Raw genomic sequence first — 18,618 nt, 5'->3', positions numbered from 1 at the left:
TGTATGTATGTATGTATGTATGTATGTATGTATGTATGTATGTATGTATGTATGTATGTATGTATGTATGTATGTATGTATGTATGTATGTATGTATGTATGTATGTATGTATGTATGTATGTATGTATGTATGTATGTATGTATGTATGTATGTATGTATGTATGTATGTATGTATGTATGTATGTATGTATGTATGTATGTATGTATGTATGTATGTATGTATGTATGTATGTATGTATGTATGTATGTATGTATGTATGTATGTATGTATGTATGTATGTATGTATGTATGTATGTATGTATGTATGTATGTATGTATGTATGTATGTATGTATGTATGTATGTATGTATGTATGTATGTATGTATGTATGTATGTATGTATGTATGTATGTATGTATGTATGTATGTATGTATGTATGTATGTATGTATGTATGTATGTATGTATGTATGTATGTATGTATGTATGTATGTATGTATGTATGTATGTATGTATGTATGTATGTATGTATGTATGTATGTATGTATGTATGTATGTATGTATGTATGTATGTATGTATGTATGTATGTATGTATGTATGTATGTATGTATGTATGTATGTATGTATGTATGTATGTATGTATGTATGTATGTATGTATGTATGTATGTATGTATGTATGTATGTATGTATGTATGTATGTATGTATGTATGTATGTATGTATGTATGTATGTATGTATGTATGTATGTATGTATGTATGTATGTATGTATGTATGTATGTATGTATGTATGTATGTATGTATGTATGTATGTATGTATGTATGTATGTATGTATGTATGTATGTATGTATGTATGTATGTATGTATGTATGTATGTATGTATGTATGTATGTATGTATGTATGTATGTATGTATGTATGTATGTATGTATGTATGTATGTATGTATGTATGTATGTATGTATGTATGTATGTATGTATGTATGTATGTATGTATGTATGTATGTATGTATGTATGTATGTATGTATGTATGTATGTATGTATGTATGTATGTATGTATGTATGTATGTATGTATGTATGTATGTATGTATGTATGTATGTATGTATGTATGTATGTATGTATGTATGTATGTATGTATGTATGTATGTATGTATGTATGTATGTATGTATGTATGTATGTATGTATGTATGTATGTATGTATGTATGTATGTATGTATGTATGTATGTATGTATGTATGTATGTATGTATGTATGTATGTATGTATGTATGTATGTATGTATGTATGTATGTATGTATGTATGTATGTATGTATGTATGTATGTATGTATGTATGTATGTATGTATGTATGTATGTATGTATGTATGTATGTATGTATGTATGTATGTATGTATGTATGTATGTATGTATGTATGTATGTATGTATGTATGTATGTATGTATGTATGTATGTATGTATGTATGTATGTATGTATGTATGTATGTATGTATGTATGTATGTATGTATGTATGTATGTATGTATGTATGTATGTATGTATGTATGTATGTATGTATGTATGTATGTATGTATGTATGTATGTATGTATGTATGTATGTATGTATGTATGTATGTATGTATGTATGTATGTATGTATGTATGTATGTATGTATGTATGTATGTATGTATGTATGTATGTATGTATGTATGTATGTATGTATGTATGTATGTATGTATGTATGTATGTATGTATGTATGTATGTATGTATGTATGTATGTATGTATGTATGTATGTATGTATGTATGTATGTATGTATGTATGTATGTATGTATGTATGTATGTATGTATGTATGTATGTATGTATGTATGTATGTATGTATGTATGTATGTATGTATGTATGTATGTATGTATGTATGTATGTATGTATGTATGTATGTATGTATGTATGTATGTATGTATGTATGTATGTATGTATGTATGTATGTATGTATGTATGTATGTATGTATGTATGTATGTATGTATGTATGTATGTATGTATGTATGTATGTATGTATGTATGTATGTATGTATGTATGTATGTATGTATGTATGTATGTATGTATGTATGTATGTATGTATGTATGTATGTATGTATGTATGTATGTATGTATGTATGTATGTATGTATGTATGTATGTATGTATGTATGTATGTATGTATGTATGTATGTATGTATGTATGTATGTATGTATGTATGTATGTATGTATGTATGTATGTATGTATGTATGTATGTATGTATGTATGTATGTATGTATGTATGTATGTATGTATGTATGTATGTATGTATGTATGTATGTATGTATGTATGTATGTATGTATGTATGTATGTATGTATGTATGTATGTATGTATGTATGTATGTATGTATGTATGTATGTATGTATGTATGTATGTATGTATGTATGTATGTATGTATGTATGTATGTATGTATGTATGTATGTATGTATGTATGTATGTATGTATGTATGTATGTATGTATGTATGTATGTATGTATGTATGTATGTATGTATGTATGTATGTATGTATGTATGTATGTATGTATGTATGTATGTATGTATGTATGTATGTATGTATGTATGTATGTATGTATGTATGTATGTATGTATGTATGTATGTATGTATGTATGTATGTATGTATGTATGTATGTATGTATGTATGTATGTATGTATGTATGTATGTATGTATGTATGTATGTATGTATGTATGTATGTATGTATGTATGTATGTATGTATGTATGTATGTATGTATGTATGTATGTATGTATGTATGTATGTATGTATGTATGTATGTATGTATGTATGTATGTATGTATGTATGTATGTATGTATGTATGTATGTATGTATGTATGTATGTATGTATGTATGTATGTATGTATGTATGTATGTATGTATGTATGTATGTATGTATGTATGTATGTATGTATGTATGTATGTATGTATGTATGTATGTATGTATGTATGTATGTATGTATGTATGTATGTATGTATGTATGTATGTATGTATGTATGTATGTATGTATGTATGTATGTATGTATGTATGTATGTATGTATGTATGTATGTATGTATGTATGTATGTATGTATGTATGTATGTATGTATGTATGTATGTATGTATGTATGTATGTATGTATGTATGTATGTATGTATGTATGTATGTATGTATGTATGTATGTATGTATGTATGTATGTATGTATGTATGTATGTATGTATGTATGTATGTATGTATGTATGTATGTATGTATGTATGTATGTATGTATGTATGTATGTATGTATGTATGTATGTATGTATGTATGTATGTATGTATGTATGTATGTATGTATGTATGTATGTATGTATGTATGTATGTATGTATGTATGTATGTATGTATGTATGTATGTATGTATGTATGTATGTATGTATGTATGTATGTATGTATGTATGTATGTATGTATGTATGTATGTATGTATGTATGTATGTATGTATGTATGTATGTATGTATGTATGTATGTATGTATGTATGTATGTATGTATGTATGTATGTATGTATGTATGTATGTATGTATGTATGTATGTATGTATGTATGTATGTATGTATGTATGTATGTATGTATGTATGTATGTATGTATGTATGTATGTATGTATGTATGTATGTATGTATGTATGTATGTATGTATGTATGTATGTATGTATGTATGTATGTATGTATGTATGTATGTATGTATGTATGTATGTATGTATGTATGTATGTATGTATGTATGTATGTATGTATGTATGTGTGTGTGTGTGTGTGTGTGTGTGTGTGTGTGTGTGTGTGTGTGTGTGTGTGTGTGTGTGTGTGTGTGTGTGTGTGTGTGTGTGTGTGTGTGTGTGTGTGTGTGTGTGTGTGTGTGTGTGTGTGTGTGTGTGTGTGTGTGTGTGTGTGTGTGTGTGTGTGTGTGTGTGTGTGTGTGTGTGTGTGTGTGTGTGTGTGTGTGTGTGTGTGTGTGTGTGTACTTTGCTTGTGTGTAGTGTTTGTGTAAGTCGTGTAGTGTGTAGCAATTCGAAGTAGCTGAAATAATGATAGATTGATTTTAGTTTTTTGTGATTCTTCAGACTCGAAATTTGCGAATTACGAAAAAAAATTTTTTTTAGGTTTTTTGAGTGATTTGCATCAGATATCGACTTGAACGTCGACTTCGATAATCTCAATCGTTAATGTTCGAGAGATATCGCGGAAGAAAGAAATGTCAAATACAGTTATTTGTGAATATCTTTGAAACGAACTGGATCGAATACAGTTAATTGTCGAATACTCTGGAATTCAATAAAACGCGTCGATCGCCACCTCGACCATCAAAATCGGTTAATTCGTCTACGAGATATCGTGGGAGAAAGAAATGCTAAACAACGGTTATTTGCGAATATCTTTGAAACGACTCAACCAAACAATTTCAAGATTTCATCAGCTCTGAAATTCAATAAAATGCGTCGATTGCCGCCTAAACCATCAAAATCGGTTTATTCGTTCGCGAGATATCGTGGGAGAAATAAATGCTAAAGAACGGCTTTTTCGAAAACAATGGCATACGAAAGTATATTCGAGATTGAAGAGCTCGAAAATGTGTTTACAATAATGTTTTCGAGCTCCTCGAGCTCGAAAACAGCGGGAGGTTTTGGGGCTGGCCCGCAGGGTCAACCGATAGACCGATTTTTTTTTTATTTTACTTACACTGAATCATCGATGCCAGCTCCATAAAGCAAAAGGTTTTTGGCTAGGATATCTTTTTGTTCTTGTCCATATCGAATGGTCTACTTCTGTCTATCTTCTTTGCTTTCTTTGGCAGCCTCTTGCTCCGCTCGGCTTAGTCGAATGCTGTCTACTGTCCACCCCCATTAATGCGAACGTCCCGGTTTTCATTTCTATCTCTTGCATAAATGTCAGCGAAGCGAAATAGCCGTCATTAAATATACAAGCTGCAACATTTACTGTGATATCAAAAATATTTGAGGAACTATTTACAATTTTTGCAGTTATGTTCCAAATAAGTTGTTGATTGAAACTCTCATTGATGTTTTGAGCGAAGACTCCAACACACCGCAGTAATTTCTACAGAACACTTCACACACTTTTCTAAAGTTTTAATGGTCGAAAAAAGAAGCACAAAATCCATGATTCTATATTTTTTTTCAAAATCCTTTGCCACGTCTCGAGAAGTTTTTATTTTTATTTTGTTTTTTTTTTTTTTTTTGACTGACGCACTGCTTGCTTATACATCGTCCTTCTTGCGCTTGTGGAGGTACTCTTTTTTTCGGTCTATACCATCTTGATTGGATCTTCTCCAAATTTTCTCTGCTAATTATTTTCAGCATTCTACAAATAATAAATGCAAAATTACAGCTGAAACTCAAAGAAAAATTCACTGCACGAGTTCGAATGCTCGGCGAAACGTAAAACTTTAAACTCAACTTTCTTTTTAACACAGAATTTTAAGGCACTGATATGAGTTTTCGCATACGTAAACCCTTCCACTAATACAGATAATAAGAGATTTGCGAAAAAGAATAGAGCAGCTGCTTCATTTTTAATGAAGTATTTTAAGCTTAATAAAAGTAACAATGAGTTTGAATATGTATGGACTATATCTAGATTTCGTAAAGCAAGTAATCGATATTTTATAAAGATTAATTAAGTAGCAAGCGATCGCTAATATTATAAAAAAAATCACTGATGCAAGTACACGAAGAAAAAAAAACAATAACCATTGCTGCGCAGAACAGTAATCCAGTCAATGAGCGCGTTTGGACGAAAGATTAAGTATAGTAAAAGCATATTTGCATATATATTTATATTCATTCAACTGACTGGATTACTGGTCTGCGCAACAATGGTTACTGTTTTTTTTCTCCGTTTAAATGCTAATTTTTTAGTATCTGTAATAATGGTGGAAAATTGTAGCAAAAATCTAAACCCATGCTAGCACGATATTTTTCAAGAATGAAGTATCGCTCGGTTGCCGAAAGGTCCCGTACGGGGTCTCTTCCCCCACTTTCTGAGACCCGAATTTTCCCGAGTTAATTGTCGTGGACGAAATTTCCTGAACCATTCATAGGCTGACATGGGACTAAAGTTTGCACTGTCTCATTCTATAATCGATATTCAAAAAATACTGTTCCCATAAAATATGTAAATCATTCCCATGAAATGCTGTAATCGTGACTGTGAATTACTCTCCGTATACTGATTCAGTAACCAAGCTTTATATCGAATTGTCGTTAAATTATATTAAAAAATATAAAACAGTAAATCTGCTGTAACAAACTCTAATTGTGAAGCAGTTGAAAAACTGTCGAGCTCATGAGTAAATTGTATTTATTATATCACTGGGAATAAAAATTATTTAACCAGTTTCTATTACTTCTAGCTCTGAATTCTACTTTGCATTAAAAGTTGATTATGCTTTATTTTGGTTATAAATGCTGAATTTATTTTTTTTTCTCTTTCAGAACAACTATACGCTAAGATCAAAAAACATATCGGCAATAGAATCTGTACTAAATCTATTTAAGCCTAATGAAGAAAAATTCAAAAGTAAAAGCAAATATCATTGTAAAACAACAAAAGAAAATAATTTAGACAACGATTTATTCCATCGCACAAATAGAACATTTAGTGATGGTTTTCTTGAAAATATTATTAAGTTTCGGAACAATACTATACGATCTAAATCATCGCTTTCTAAAGAAAGTAATTTTAAGAACCTGTTTCGTCATTCGGAAGACCAACATCATACTTCACAACTTGTTTCAAAAAATCAAGATGTTCAGAAATCAAAGAAAGGAACCGCTCCTGCCAATCTTGAATTGGTCAAAATGGAAACTGATTCTAACTCAGAATCAATCCACCAAAAAGATATTAGTTCAGATTATAATACAAAAGACACGTCAAGCAGGTACAAAAACATCATATTTTATTTTATTTAGTTTTCATGTAAATTTTTGCTATAAAACTTAATTCCCATTGCCCCAATGTCGAAACTTTTAAATAACTACACCACAATTTGTCTCAATCCACCGAATAGATTGGACACGTATCATTAGGTCTACTGTATTATATATATTGTAGCATCATGTAACATGATGAAAAATTCGACATCGACCCGTGGTTTTAAATTATTTGAATATAATAAATAGTTACCTGGTGAGAAAATTATAGTGACATCTATCATCAAAATTTCGATTTCGACCGGGCAGGGAGATCCGGGAGACTTCGAACGGAACGGCCATGTTTTTTGATCAATTTGATTCGCCACTAAAATGAGCATTTTGATTTACGGAAAGAACATTCAAATCGCGAGTAATAATTATTACGTGAACAATAATCGGATTATTTCTGTAAGCAAATATCCGAGTTTTGTGGACAAGTTAACATGCCGAAGCATCGGCGTGACCTGACCATGTGCACGACCGATTTTTGATAATGAACGAGTGACTTGTATTTCCGAGTTATAATTAAAATTAATTAATTACGTGTAATAATTGTATAATAGTGCAATTGAAGCGCATTACCGGCATAATATATTATTTTATATTTTATTTTATTTTACCCTAGTAGAAATAATCGAGTTTTCACTCGATATAAACCAGTAACTGGCCAGTGATATCGAGTAAAAACTCGAAATCGCGCCACCTACAACTAAGTCATAAACATTGGTCACACCGACACTGTACCTTTACTAGTGTGTGTGTCTGTTTATTTTTTTCTGTTAACCTGTACGCGTCGTTGTTTTAAAAAATATTAAAAAACAGTGTGCATTAATTAAAATTTGTGTATATTAACGTGGAAATATTTTACAAAATGGATACGGTAAAAAAAGTTGACACAATAAATGAATTGCAACTGTGGGGGATAAAATCAAATATTGCAGATTGTTATTTAGACGAGTTGTTAAAAATTTTGCAAGCTGGAGTTCTTCCTGAGTTACCAATAACGGCAAAAACATTTTTAAATAAATGTAGTGTATCTTTTGAAATTGAAAAAATGCCAGATGCTGATGAAGTTACAATGGGTGAATTTGTTTACTTCGGTATTGAAGATCATCTCACAGCAATTATCGATCCAAGTGTTCATAAACAAAACTTAATATTTTTACAGTTTAATATGGATGGAATGAATTTATTTAAACCGAGTACAGTGGGTTTTCGGCCTATTCTGTGCAAAGTTGTTTTTACTCCAGATATTTTTTTAATTTTCTTCAATCAAAAATAATTACTTTATTGTCAGATTTATTGTTGTTATTCTATTAATCTAATGATGTTATTTATTTCATAATATAAATAAATATAAATGAAACGTTTATGTCATATCGTTTATTTAACATTATTTTTATTTTATTTGTCAATTTTTTATAACTCTTGATAACCTCAATATTCAAAATTGATAGTTTCACTGAAGCCGCCATGTTTTGCTCGATCTCTAGTAAAAGTGGCCAGTTACTTGACAGAAACTCAATATTACACTGGCCAGTTACTGGTTTAAGTCTAGTTAAACTGGCTAGTTACTGGCTAAAAACTCGATATCATTTCTACTAGGGTAGTCTGGACTTTCTGAGAATTGCGGATTATTTCTTCCTTATTCGTTGCGGCCGTCGAGTTTTGTCGTGTAACATACTTTGACGTCACTAGTCAAGTCTTTCGTTAAACGTACGTTGTATGTGTGACCGGAAAATAAAATATAAGTTTATTTTATTTCGTCAACCGACTGTTTTTGTTTCAAGTAATAAACTGACTTTGTAATTCGACCGAGAACGATTATTTTGCGACGAAGTGTTTTTTTTTTGTTTATGTCGAGTCAAGCCGACACCGGCGATTCATAGTTTGTTGTAACCGATAATTTCATTTGTAGTACCGATCAAGTTATGTTGTTTATATCCAATATATGACAGTTTAATTTTTTTAAATTTATTGTAAGGAATAAAATTGTGAACGTGCAACTTGTCGTTGCACGACATATGTTCAACATAAAACGTAACTTATTTGAGCTTGAAAAGCTCATACAAAATCAATGCTGTCAAGAGTATCTTCGAGCTCGAAAATGTAATCACAATTATGTTTTCGAACTCCTTGAGCTCGAAAACCGCGGGAAGTTTTGGGACTGGCTCGCAGGGCCAGCCGTTGCCCAGATTTTTTAAATTCCCGCTAAGAAAATTGAAAATTAAAAACAAAATCTGTTTTTCGGTCGACCCTCGAAGAGCTCGAAAATGTTTTCTCAACAATGCTTTCGAGCTCCTTGAGCAGAAAGTTTTAGGGCTGGCCTACAGGGTTAACCGATACACAAAGTTTTTTTTCATAATAAAAGAGAACGTGATAAATTATGATTAAAAAAAAAACAACGGTTTCTTAATATTGATAATAAGTAACAAAAAAAATTGTTAATTAGCAAATTTGCTTTTTAGCGATATAAATAGTATATTGTACAACTAGTGCAGTAAGTTACAACACCGCACGAATTGAACATACTTTTTTTTATTATTAATGCGATACGAGTACAATTTTAGTGCTGACTGCCCTAGCGGATCCGAATTACGGTAATCTACGGCAAATTACGGTAAATTGCCGTAATTTACGGTAATTCTGCTAGGCGCCGTAAATTACGGCAATTTAGCGTAATTTGCCGTAGATTATCGTAATTTGCCGTAGATTATCGTAATTTACCGTAGACTGCCGTAATTTACGGTAAATTACCGTAATTTACGATAATTCTGCTAGGCACCGTAAATTACGGTAAATCACTGTATTTACCGTAATTCGGATCCGCTAGGGTGTTTTGTTCCCTAAGTAGCTTTTTGCTGATTCAACTGTTGCCGCGACATTTTTGTGGGTTATACGATATTCTGCATACGACTAAAAGTAAATTTGCGTGCGACAAGTTTACTTGTCGCAGGAAGATAATCGTATAACGCACAAAAATTTCGTGGAAACAGTTAAATGGGCAAACAGCTATTTCCCGTCCGGAATGAATGTCAGAAAGTCATCTTATTGATATCATAAAGTTACACGGAGAAAAAAATATTGTTCTCAGAAGTATACTGTATAGTTACAGTAACAATACGCTATAGTTATCTACTAGATTGTTACTGCAACGATCTACTGTATCGTTCTGACAACAATACGGTGGATAGCTCTGAGATCTATACGGTATCGTTCTGAGCCCTATCTGACGTCACACACATTGAAAATTATATGAGATATTTAAAAACCTATATCATTCATAAATAAATGATAAGCAAATAACTTTGATTAAATAAAATAATTTATAAAACTAATTTATTAGTTAGTTATAGTCTAAATAAATTTTAAATATATCTTTTAATTTTTTGAATTTATTTATTAGTAATTTAATTTTAAATTGAAGAATAATTCAGATCTCATTTGTTTATTAATTATTTTCTTCTATTTACGTATCACATTTAGATTATAAAACATCGACTATATATAATATTTAGATTTTTGGTTATGAATGTATATTTGATTACAAAAAGCATAAAAAAACACTTATCAATAAATATATCAACATAGTTATGGAGATTCTACTCTATTAATTTATTAATTACCCGTGGGTCCATATTTCAACATTACAATTATTTTTTACACTATTTTTTTATTAAACGTCTGCTAGCAACAATTATACAATATTCAAAAGTTGGCGCGAAAATGGATGTTTAGTTAGGTTAGACGGTGCCGTGTGAGGTGACGACTACGGAAATTCGTATAGGGCTCACAGCTATCTAATAGATAGTTACCGGAACGATACGGTATTGTTACCATAAGCATACGTATTGTTGTGGTAACGATCTACGAGTTACTATACTTTAGATCGTTCGAGGAGCAATATTTTTTTTTCCGTGTATCTTAAGAAATTACACGGAAAGAAAATTCTACCAAAATTCACGATGTTAACATCGTAATCTCGGACTAGACTTTTATTAATGTCAATTTTTAAATTTTTTATTTCAAAATTTATTGTGTGGGTTATATTTTTTACTATTTAACATCGTAATTTTAACAAAGACTTTTAGGATTAAAAATTACTGCAAAAATTACAATTTAACATCGTAAAAAAAAATAAATAAAAATTACACTTTAAAAACTATATTTATTCGTACATTTAATATTTCTATTTACTTTTTAACAAAATAAATATTACAGTGCTGCCTCTGTTATAATACGATGGAAGCTATAAAAAGTACGATGTTACATCGTACTTTTTAAATAGTAACTGTGTCCTCCGCAAGTCGTTTATATGGATCTTAAAAACGACATATAGTGTAGGCCATTCAGTGGCCGAGTGGTCCAAGGCGTCGGACACTTTGCACTCGAAAGGACTCGGGTTCGAATCCAACTGCCGAACGATTATTATTTTAATCTTTTATTTAAAATTTCTCTTCAAATTTTACGATGTTACATCGTAATTTATATTAAAGAGCTTAAGACTTCGTATTATTTGTCTGAAGAATTATTTCTTAAATGAAATTTCCAACCCTACATCGTAAAAATTACGATGTGAAAAGTCTAGTCCACCAATACAATAATTAATAGGACAAATTACGATGTTAGCATTGTAAATTTAACTAGAATTTTTTTTCCGTGTATGTTATCTTTCTGATATCAAAAAGATATCAATCTGACATTCACGCCGGTCGGGTTGGCGAAAAAAAGAGCGTGCGCTATAATAGCACATATTGCATGAATGATAAAAAATTTTTTTAAGAAAAAATTTTTTTTTAAATCATGATTCTTATTGAGCATCTAATTCCCAAAAAAAAATTTCAAAAACCTTATCAACAATGCATTCGTTTACAACAATCATTTAAACAATGCAAGTAAAAATTTAAAAAAATTATTGTTTTGTAGCTTTCAGCAATAAAAAAAAAAAAAAACTACTTAATGAAAAAAATAAATTTTCTTGTTTGCTTCATTCACGTTTTTCACTTTTCAATGTCTCAGATTGTTAATAAAAAATTGAAAAATCAAAATTTTTTAATTTTTCGAACGGTGATCTTTTCTAAACCCTTTCAAGAATAGCTCCAAGAAGTGAAAAAAATCCTGGGTTTTTGTTTAGAAATAATCAGGGTTTTTATGTAAACTTTCAACAAATAATAATTAACTAATTAACAAAAGCATTGAATTTAATTGAATTTAGTTGTTTAACTGGGCACTCAGCTTGTGTTAGCCATTGTACCCGGGCCCATTGAGGACAATTTTATAGGTATCAGAGAGGATCGCGGTCCTGGTGATCATTGTTATTAGGCCTTGCTTTATTGCCAGTCCACTTAACAACGAACTTGCTAAGCCCACTGTTCTTCCGACAACTATTTATAATTTGACTACTGTAGATACTATTGTTTGTGAGTTTATAGGTGGAGGAGACATAGTTTTTATTTCGGTGATTCCCCGCCCCGAGTCCAAGAAAACATGTCGCGGAACACAGCCGCTGGAAGCAGCCCCCATTAGTTCAGAGAGAACCGGGACCTGGCGTTAGCTAAGCCCACCGTCGTTCTCCCGTCGCTATGAGTCCTAGCCTTCAGCTACCGCGGCCATCTTACGTCGTGTCCTTAACAAAAGCATAGTTAATTAAAAAATTGGGCTAAAAATTGTTTTTCGGTGGATTATTATTTATTCATGTCTTTAGAATGTACCAAATTTTTTGTATTCCTTAATATTTAGATATAATCGGTTAAAATGATTTTTTTTTATCATGCTATTGATTCGGTCGATGCGCGTGCACGCGCAGCTACCCGTTTTTAGTCCCATTTTCACCGTTAAAGTAAAATTATAAATATTGCCAGCACAGTCCGGGGAGGAATTACTTTTTTTTAGGAAATTTCCTGCTCTTTAAGGATGTTTTTTTTCAAATTTCGGATATCTCAAATAGTTTTCGAAATATTTGAGAAAACCAAACCTATTCTTTTTTTCTTTTGTTAAATTGTTTATAACTTTTAAATTTTTGCGAGCCCCAATTTTCCATTTTAACATTTTTTCGAGATGCCATTTCGAATCGAATGAGAACAAAACCATAATTATCGGTGAGGTTTGGCAGGTTTCGTCAAAAAAGCACTTGTTCATCGACATTTTGTCAATTTTTTTTTTTCTTTGATTTCTAATGTAAAAGACTTAGGAGAAAAATTTTTTGGGAGAAGATATATGTGGATGAGGAGAAAGTCACCGTTGCTAGGCAGCAGCGGAAGTAGTTCAGTGCTCGCCACTAGATCGCACCCAACCTCTTGTGCTGTCCCTGGTTAGGTATAAATTCCAGATTTTCGTGACCGCTCGGGCGATCACCCAAGTTAAGCGGCATCGAACATGATCACTACTTAGTTGGGTGACCGCTTAGCCACGCGTTGAGCTCAATCGGAGGTATCTGACCGTTAGGCGCGAGATGAGGATATAATGATCAGTAAAATGGGAATTTTATCGATCACTATTAGAGCCTCACCCAAACCGAACGGTACTGGCAATAGTTTTCTCTGTGGTTTCCCTTGCCCCTATACTCCCACAGCCAAGGTGGGGGGTAGGGTATCACCGTGATGGTACAGTACAGTATAAGCACAAGTCGGGCCACAGCCGCATAATGAAAAGCAGAAAAAAGTAAAGCAGTTGCGATATAAAGGCAAAAAGTATAAAAGGCCGTAATTGCGGCTATACACTAGTAAACAATTAAAATTAAAAAAAAAATCATTAATAGAGAAGCGGTTTTTAAATTTTAATTCCCGTTTTAGTTTAATAAAATGAATGTATTAAAGCAGAAATGAATGTCAGTGATCAAAATCAAAATTTAAATAAGTTCTCACTCAGGTCAGAGCAATGATATATGAAATATCCGAGAAAAATATTAAATACTGTGTTTTTTCAATTTTTTTGTAGATAATATGATTTAAACTCCGGAACAATTAATTAATGTAACGGGGCTTATTAGGCCCACCTCCGTTTGACGGAAGACCGATACCTCGCCCTTTTGGGCATACTCGCGCTGCGTGATCCCTATTTATATAATCAACTCCACCATATATTATAAAAGCAAAATATAAACATAAGCCCACATTAGCTGACCCATTAGGCATGCATTGCATGTGGGTGCCTCACCGACAACCACCACGAGACCGACCTCATTTGGACCCAGACACTCCTCCCATCTCAGGAAATAGAGAGACTCTGGTCGAAGTGGGGCTTGGAATGGATCCCCCATGGTACCAGACTTCAGCTCTGGTCAGCTGCTTGCAGAGATTAGTGGTGGGACGCAAGTTCTCCCCATACCCTATGTAAAGAGCTACTCCACTTGTACCTTTTGGGTTCCCAACAAGCAATTATCCGCTTGTTCGTCCCCTGCTAGATTTTCTACTTTCCCCAAGCGAGTAGCACACTAATTATTTAAGCCAAATCAAAGTTAGATCAGCTTGGGGGGGGGGGGAACTACGGAACAAGTGAGATGACATTATATCACGATCAAAAGAGACCATAAAGAAGAAGAGTTGGTGTGATTTCAGACACATTTTAGTAAGGTACCCGCGGGTAATAAGGCCTGTCGGGTAATAAGGCCTAAGTGACAGAAATGATATTTAAAATAACCGCCTCCACTAAAGGCTACTCTAGTAGAAGAGTCTTGCATAGAGATGCTACGACAAGGTTATAGAGTCCCGATACTACGTTCCCTGTCTTCTATATTTCATCATCCGTCATATGATGTCGTAGCGCAGAAGAAATCATAAAAAACAATCTAGTCTTCTGACTATTAAAATTGATACTGATAGTTTTAAGTACTGTTGAGCAAAGCAATCGGTCTTCAGTCTTTACAGAAGTATTGTTGCTAAATTTAAGTAATGATTCATCTCTAATACCAATTTGATTAAGTATAATTAAACTATTCCAGTTTGATTAACCCGTAGGCTTTATTATCCTACCGTAGTAAAATAAGGCCTACTCGTGTGGTTTTTGTAAAAGTTTAATTTTTTTTTTCGTTTGTGGTATAAATTACCATTACTTCAGTATATTTTATGGCTAATGTATTAAAATAAAGATTAATGATACATTTCGATAATTAAATGCAATATTTTCGATTCTATTCAAAATCTCCCTTAGCTAGGCCTTATTACCCGCCTGTACCTTACATTATATTACGATTTATCCGGAAAAAATGATATAAAATGTTATTTTTTTAACTTTTCAACGCCGATATCTTTTGAACTACTTAACCGATTTCGATGTTTGAGGTGGCAATCGGCGAGTTTCATTGAATTCTAGAGCTGATTGAAATCGAAATCGATCGGTTCAGCCGTTTCCTAAATATTTGGAAAAACTCGTTTTCCTTAATTTCTTTCTCCAACGATATCTCTTGAACAAATTAACCGATTGAGGTAGTTGAGGCAACAATCGACGCGTTTTGTTAAGTTCTAGAGCTGATTAGATTTTGAAATCGATCGATCAAGCCGTTTCTGAAAAACTTCGGAAAAATTAAAAAAATTTTTTTTTTTTTTCGTATTTCTTCTATATCTCAGAGTATATTTAATCTATTGTTCTGAAATTTTCAGGAAAGTTGATGGCTAACAAGCTCTTTCGATTGCCGCAAGAACCATATATATCGGTTGATTAGTTAAAAAGTTATATAGCGCATTCACAGACTTACACACACACACACACATACATACAGACACTCGGACATCATTCTGAAAATAGTCAGAATAACTTCCTAGGACCTCAAAACGTCGACACTTGATGAAAACTCGATTTTCGAGAATCGAGGTGAATACCATAACTTCCGGAACTTTTTAGCGGGAAGTTACAAAAATTAATATTTTCAAATTTTAGAATACATTCTAAATCTAATTCATCTTCAAGTTGTGATTCAAAATGGATTTTGGTCGAAATCTACTCTCCATCGCTCTAAATTGATAAAAAAAACCAAGGGAAGAGCTCAAAGTTCTTCCCAAGACCTTGATGGACCGAAATTCCAACGTCTATTTTACCGCGTTTCAAATATTAAAACCGGTTAATTAGTTCGATTGATATCGGCGATAACATATTTAAAAAGTAAGAATTTACTTCATTTTTCTCGGATAACGTATATTGTAATTCCTCATATGTTTCGCAACTCATACCAGCCCTTTGACTTTATAGTGTTTGATGATCGCTACATAATTTATTGCAATCGATTCGACGTTCAATGTGATAACCGACGCGTTTCATTGAGTTCTAAGAGTTCAAAGATAATTGAAAAAAATTATTTTTCACGATTTCTTTCTCCCACGATATCGCTCGAAGAATTAACCGATTTTGAGATGGGTGTAGTGGCAATCGACAAGTTTTATTGAGTTCTAGAGTTGATCAGTTCTTAAAATCAATTGATTTAGTCGTTTCTGACAAATTTCGAAAAAGCTAAAAAAAAAATTTTTTTTCCGTATTTCTTCTATATTTTAGAGTCTAATTGGTCGATCGAACTAAACTTTCAAAAAAGCTGACGGCCAACAAGCTATTTCGATTGTCACAAGAACCATTTCGATCAGTTCATACGCACATGAGCCCACACACTCAGATATCATTCTGAAAGTGGTTAGAATAGCTTCTTAGGACCTCAAAACGTCGACATCTGATGAAAATTCGATTGTCGAAAATCGGGGTGTGAACAATAACTTCCCGAATTTTTGAAAATTTTCAATTTCTCTTGCCGGATTTTAGAAAAATTATCCTATGCATCAATCTAGCAACTACATTTTTTTTAAACGCGCTCGAAATGCAAGCATCCCATGACACGTTTTTCTTCATAGCTATTATTATCATGATTTATGATTCTATGCATGCTTCGAACCTATCTAGTAATAATTTCAGCCGATTTTGAAAAAAGTAACTTTGGAAATGTTTTTTTGTAAATTTGAAGTCAAAACTTTCCCCTTTCGTAATGATTTTTTTTATTATATGAAATAAACAAAAGATTGTGAAATTGCTTACAAAATATCATTTTACTACTTTTCAGAATTCAAAGATCAGAAATGCTTGTTAGATCTGAATTGGAAGAAATGTTGCATGACTTACAACTTGGTGGGAATGTTTGTATTAACGACTTTACTGGCATTCAAAATAGTTCAAATTATGCTACGAGTAAACAATATGTGCATAAAAATACATCTGGAAGTCTTGAAAATTCGGTTAATAATCCAGATTCAACTATTCATACTTCTGCGATGTCTGATGATGATACTGATAGTTGTGATGACGAAAAATTTGAAGCTTTCATAAATAGTCGAATCACGGTACGCGTTAACGAGGAAATACAATCAATTAATCATGATGCACTCCCAGTACTTGATAAAATTTCTACAAGAAAATCATTAGTGCCTGAACAAATAAATAATAAACTTTTTCAAAAAAATCCATATTTTGAGTTGTCTGAAGCATCGAAAAATCAAGTATTATTAGTTAATGACTGTGTACCTTTTAAACAGTGCGTAGAATTACAAACCTTAACTCAGAAAATTAAAAAATCAATAAGACCGAGAAAAAAGAAGTTGCCTAACAGTAGCATATCACATCTTTTGGATAACGCTGTATCGCCCAGTACGGACAGCCCACCTATACTAAAATTAAAACATAATACATTCAGTGATTTTTCTTCTTACAATAGACCCAAAAGATCTCATTCAAAAACTGAATGTGACTTACATAATTCAATAAATAAAAAAGCAAAAACAAGCGTGTATACAATTCCAACTCATAAAAATTTAAGTTTTACTCCTATGAACTCAGTAGATAACATAGTGAAATTGAATGAAGACAATCGCAAAATTACTGGCATGAAAAAGTTCCAAGTAACAAAAAAAAATACCTCAAATTTATGCCCGTTATCTAATCCAGTTGGTAGTTTACCCTCACAGATATTAAGAATTATTCTTGAAAAAGGAGCAATGAAGAAATTAGGCTTTACTATTGTTGGTGGATCAGATAGTATTAAAGGAAATATGGGCATTTTTGTCAAAGATATAACCCAGAATGGACAAGCTGCAAAAGAAGGAACGTTGAAAATTGGTGATGAAATTTTAGCAGTTAATGGTAAACTCATACAAGGTTTAACACACGCAGAAGCGTTGCAGGAATTTAGATCTGCGAAACCAGGAAAAATAATTTTGTACATTAGCCACAAGGATTAAGCAAATAAAACTTTATTCTTATAACGGTTGATAAGCTTATACGAAATAAATTAGTTTCATAACCGATTTTTTCTATAGATAGCTGATACTTACGTCTTACATATTGAATACATTATATTTTTCATGCTAATAAAGACTACTTCAAAGTAGATTTCATAAAAATATAGTGTTACATTCTAGCTTTAATTATGTTTAATAAAAAAATTAAGAAATTTTCTTTTTTTAAAGTATTGTTACGTCCAAGATGACGAAAACACGTTTTTCAGTCCCTTAATTTTGAGTCAAAGCACTTAAGCCATTTACTCGGGTAGCGGGGACCTCGCTATTTAGTGTCGAGTATGTCAATATACGAAAATAGGATGTACGAGGTGAATGGATGTGTCTTATCACTAGATAAATGAACAATTTATTAAACTTACAGTTGGTTTATTCAATATAATAATATGTCAGGATACA

At 31.9% G+C, this 18,618-nt stretch overlaps 1 protein-coding gene across 1 annotated transcript in view; it reads left to right on the top strand.

Annotated features, from left to right (window-relative positions):
* Window positions 1–18,285, top strand: part of LOC130664425 (uncharacterized) — a 94,109-nt gene extending 75,824 nt beyond the window's left edge. Inside the window, exons 6-7 of the mRNA XM_057464286.1 lie at window positions 6,476–6,921; window positions 16,992–18,285. Coding sequence (XP_057320269.1) covers window positions 6,476–6,921; window positions 16,992–18,162 — 1,617 coding nt within the window. The 3' untranslated portion in view covers window positions 18,163–18,285. The remainder of the gene's footprint in view (window positions 1–6,475; window positions 6,922–16,991) is intronic.
* The last annotated feature ends 333 nt before the right edge of the window (window positions 18,286–18,618 follow it).

Source organism: Microplitis mediator, chromosome 3 (genome assembly GCF_029852145.1).
Source record: "Microplitis mediator isolate UGA2020A chromosome 3, iyMicMedi2.1, whole genome shotgun sequence".
NCBI lineage: Eukaryota > Metazoa > Arthropoda > Insecta > Hymenoptera > Braconidae > Microplitis > Microplitis mediator.
Note: the sequence above shows the minus strand (reverse complement) of the source record. Positions and strands in the feature narration are given on the sequence as shown.